This window comes from Osmerus eperlanus, chromosome 27, assembly GCF_963692335.1.
Source record: "Osmerus eperlanus chromosome 27, fOsmEpe2.1, whole genome shotgun sequence".
NCBI lineage: Eukaryota > Metazoa > Chordata > Actinopteri > Osmeriformes > Osmeridae > Osmerus > Osmerus eperlanus.
In genome coordinates, this window is record NC_085044.1 from 2,696,771 (window position 1) to 2,701,628 (window position 4,858).

General features: G+C 46.5%; 1 protein-coding gene across 4 annotated transcripts in view; it reads left to right on the top strand.

Annotated features, from left to right (window-relative positions):
• Positions 1 to 495: 495 nt before the first annotated feature.
• Positions 496 to 4,858, top strand: part of larp1 (La ribonucleoprotein 1, translational regulator) — a 25,520-nt gene continuing 21,157 nt past the window's right edge. For all 4 annotated transcript variants that reach the window (XM_062453290.1, XM_062453291.1, XM_062453292.1 and 1 more), the window contains exon 1: positions 496 to 1,153. In XM_062453290.1, coding sequence (XP_062309274.1) covers positions 748 to 1,153 — 406 coding nt within the window. In that variant the 5' untranslated portion in view covers positions 496 to 747. The remainder of the gene's footprint in view (positions 1,154 to 4,858) is intronic.

Consider the following 4,858-nt stretch of genomic DNA (forward strand, 5'->3'; position numbering starts at 1 on the left):
AGTTGTCGCAATACGACGGTGGGTCACAATGACTGATGGGTCAGAATGACCCGAAGATAACACAAGGGTTAAACATGTTGAGATGCTAGACTGGGACATGCCTGACCTGCTTCTTACTGAAACCACCTCAGTAAGTGTTACTAACACGGAGGTCCTTCACTGTCAATCAAAAGTGTTTTCTGACCTTCAATTTCAAAACAAGGATGTAGGCTATGCGAGTTCCTCTTTAAAGAAACAAATATGTTTGACAAATAGAACGTGTGATATATTTTTTTTAATTATTATTTCATGTAGCCTTAAATCATTAAAATAATAGGACACGTGCGTTTACGGGACAGAACACGTGATTAAGTTTAGGAATTGTAAATCTGTACCTACATTATGTTGGTTTACAAATGAGTTCGCTTCAGGCGAAACCAACGTCATGCTCATTCCAGTCTGGTTTGCGCGTTCCTGGTTACGTTGTCACTCCCCCATTTCTCGTACGTGCGCGCACCCTTCTATCGCGTGGTGGAGATCATCCATATTGCTGCTAGTAGAGGAGATTAGCTTGTAATTTTAAAGAGGCTGACGAACGCTTTTTTATATGTTTTAATTTTTCATTAACCACTCTGCGTCTTAGACTGAAGGCTATTTGGTCTAGGGGTGGAGTGGAGAAACGTTAGCGACTAGTTGATCCGCGGAATACTTCACATTTTCGTTGTTGAATTGAAGGCGAATTTGGGGGTATCGTGAGCAAGAGGGGAAATGGCCACTCAGGTGGAAACTCTTCTTCCCAACAACCCTCTTGTCAAACAAGAGGAACATGGACATGCAAGCAAAATGATCCACGGAGACGATTGCCTGGATACAGGGGCGAAGCAGAAGGGTGTTGTCGACGAGAGTAGCAACGCCAAGGGAGACTGCCCCGAACAGGGTGGATTTGTGAAGAAGGAGCAGAGCTCGAAACAGGCGAAAGAAGAGAGTAACAACCAAGAGAAGGACAACTTGGATCAAGGGGCTTCTGACAACAAGCACACGGCCGGGGATTCGGACGATGACGCGAAATGCAATAGGAAGGAGTTTACTGAAGCACCACCGCCCAAGGTTAACCCCTGGACTAAGAAAATGAACGCGGTGACCGTTGTCAGCGTGAATGGACAAGCACACCATGGTTTGTATTCTTCAACGCGATTAACGCATGTTATGTTCCAGTTTTTGGTTACATTCAACCGAGCCATTTAGCTAGCACGCTAGCTTACGGCGGGGGACGGCATAAGTTAGTTGGCAGTTCAGCTTTAAAGCAAGAGGCGTTCTTTGCTATGTTGCAAGCTTGCTGTGCTTATTACGAGCTATCTAGTATAAGAGACGGATCTAAACCCTCAAGTACTATTGCTTGTTACCGTGTAGCTATATTTAGTGCAAGGGCCCATGCTATTCCTAGACTTGAGTGGAATGTAAGCTTATTCAACGAAGTAGAAAATTGGAATTGACGCCCGTGGTTTCGTAATTTTTTTAAGGGACATCCGAGCTTGCACATTAGTGCCAATGCACCATCTAACGTTCACTTTGTGGCTGAGAAGCTGTTATTTAGAAAAGTTAACCAGACATGTATTGCAGTTATACGAGAGACCTGGGTGAGGTTGAACTAAGCCAAGTCTTGATGCTGGCCCCCCAGGTTGGTTTTGGTAGTGTAAAGCAACAGTGCCAAAACCACGACTCAGATAGTACTTGAGACATTTGTTTTTGAAAATAACCCTCTTTGTATGTAGTGACCCTTGCCAGCTGTCAGTCAAATGGTTAGACAACAGTTCGCGTTGGCATTGGATAATAGAAAGGGGCTTACTGTAGTCTATAGAAAGCCATATGCGGTCAGCTTTAGATCTCTTTAAAGCACTCCCTGCAAGTTATCTAGTTTTTTTGGAAAGCGAACTACGTTCCATCCGCATATTGAATTATCAGCAAAGATATAAACTATAACATGCTGTCGATCAACGATTTGCTCTAAAACAACAGTCAAGACTGACTAGTTATCTAGATATTACTAGCTACAGTGTATCCCTGTGGGGTAATGCTAGTTGGTTAGCTATCGAGCTAACAATAGCAGTCGGGCCTAGACAGCTTGTCAGACAGTTCACACTATACATTGCTTGCAGTTATGTGGGTTGTCCCCCGGTTTATAATTGAACTTATAATAACCTAGTCGACATTATTTTTGTATCGCGAAAGAAACGTCCAGCATTGACCCAGATTATAAAGTCTTAAAACGCACATATGTTGTGGATCGTCACGTGTTCTCTCCACGTGTTCCAATACTACTAGCATGCAAAGCTAGCAATACGTTAACAATATCGCATTTTTTTAGTTGGTTCTGGGATGTCTAGTACATTTTTACGTTCTTCGTTAAAGAAAACAGTCACTATGAGGCCCTGGTTGGCTTGCCATGTCGTTAATACTTCGCTGGCAAACACTTGCCAGGTTTCTTAGCTACGTGATTCATCATCATGGCCACTGCAATGATCACATGCTATTCCCCCGCTTGTGCTAGCTAGCTAGGTACTACACATCTTCCATGCCGTTCACTGGAGACATTTGCCTAAATATGCCGTTTAAGAAATGCCAGTATGTTCGTTGGATTAATATCTGGATAAACATGTACGTTTTGTTATTATTGTTATAGATAATGGTGGAAGCTAGCCTAACTCGTAGCTTGACTCGGATTGGGAGGAGACTGCTGTGTTTCCCAGGGTTCCGTTGGTGGTGACAAGACAACGTGGTGTGTCTGCCATGCGTGTCTGCCTTGCCGTCGATTAATCGTCGAACCAATCTACCTTTGACGGTTAAATATACATGACATGGTGCAGTTCGCTCTCGTTTCATGAACTTTGGCAAGGTGTTTGTTTTAGTGTTTATTTTCTGACTGCCGTAAAGGTGCATAAACAATGCGACAGGGCCTTTATCGTGACACGCGCATCCCCTCCCCCCACACACAGGGCGTTTGGAGAAAATGCTGTCTGGCTAGCTACCAGGAGTGAGTGAAAACCGAGGCTACTTGGCTGCCACTGTTGCCACAGGTTGTCTTGATAAAACAGCTTGGCAGTTTCACCAGACGCCAGTAGCAAGTGGAGTCTAGCGGCTCGCAGAGTGTGACAGTTTGATTGGCCTAGTTGAAGCTAAACATGGTGTGTAGTTTACAAAAAAAAAACGTAATTTCTAAAGGCCACATGTCTTACTTTAAAGTTGTTGACCTTAAAACACACATTATCCTTCTTTAGATTGCTGCCAAAAGAAAATCTGAGCTGGTATGAATCAGATTATAAAAATGTTGACCGTAACAAGCATGGTAACAAAGCTATAGTCTGTAATATTAGCAAGCCTACACATTACACAACCACTAGTACAATGCACTAAGTGCCATGCTACCTCAAGGCCATAAAACACCATTCATCGTCAAGGTGTGCATCCTTTGCCACAGTTTTTGCCTAGACATAAATTGATGGACTAGCTTGTCATCTACAGAAACCTAATCTTTTGATTCAGCTGGTCACAACAGGTTAGAGGTAGGCTAGGTGGCACATTCTGTCCCCAAGGTCACTTAGTGTATGACCAAACACCCGTGGGAACGGCAAACCTGTCGTCCACAGGGGGAACCCAATCCAAAGGTCGCTCTCTGTACCGCTCCACAAGTAGTTCTATAGGTTCTTTATGCGTGTTCTAGGTTCTGTTATGGTAGGAACAGAGGCTGTGTTTCTGCTTTGGTCAAAAGGCCAGATCAAGAGGTTGCCGGTTCAAGTCACCCCCCTGCATGTCTCTTTGGATAAAAATGCTAAATGAATACACTATCATTGTTATCAGCCTTTTTTTTGGGGGGGGGAGGGTAATTCAGCCCCTCGCTCCCACCTATCCTTGCATGGGTCTCTGGAGGGTTTGAAGGATGCTGGCCAGGGTTGGTCACTTTGATACTTTGGCATTCTTGCAGTGCTTCCAATCCTTCACAGAAGAGTGCAAATTGAGGCCCTTGCTTTTAATTGTGTTGTTGAGGGACATCAGACGTTAGTCCTCCTTCCTCCTCCCTCCTCCTCCTTCTCTTCCCCCCTCCTCCCTCCCTCCTCTTCCTCCTCCCTCCTCTTCCTCCTCCTCCTCCTTCCTCCTCCCTTCTCTTCCCCCCTCCTCCCTCCCTCCTCTTCCTCCTCCCTCCTCTTCCTCCTCCCTCCTCTTCCTCCTCCTTCCTCTTCCTCCTCCTCCCTTCTCCTCCCTCCTCCCCCCTCCTCCTCCTCATCTTCCTCCTCCCTCCTGCTCAGAACAAACAGCCTCTCTCTAAACTGGGCTCCTGTTTTCCAAGCATACTTTTCGTTTCATTGCATTGATATGTGATATGAAAGACACCCGCGCACACACACGCAGACAGGCAGACACACACAGACACACACACACGCACAGACACGCTAAAACCAACCATCATTCTTCTTCCGCCCCTTCCTCGACGACCAGGAGGTTCCTTGTTGTCGTTGTGCGGGGTGGGGGGGGGCTGGGTTCAGGACACCCCGCTGGGTTCAGGACCCGGGTGCGAGGGCTGATGTGTGAAGGCCTAAGTGTCTTCAGAAGGTCCTCGCCGGTGCGGTGTCGAGGCCGGCCCGTGGCGTCGCGTTGCTTGTTGCCGTGGCTAATCGTGTTACGTCCTGGTTCTGAAGGGACCCTGTTGATGCCTGGGGGAGGAGCCTCTCTGATGCTGGGTCTGAAACATACGTTTGTGTGTCGACTGCAGAAGTAGATGATGGGTTATTCTGTCTCTCTCGACCCTGCCAACACCCCCCCCCCCCCCTCCCCACTCACCACCACCACACACTCACCCAGCAGGCTGTCTAGCTAGTTTGTCTTC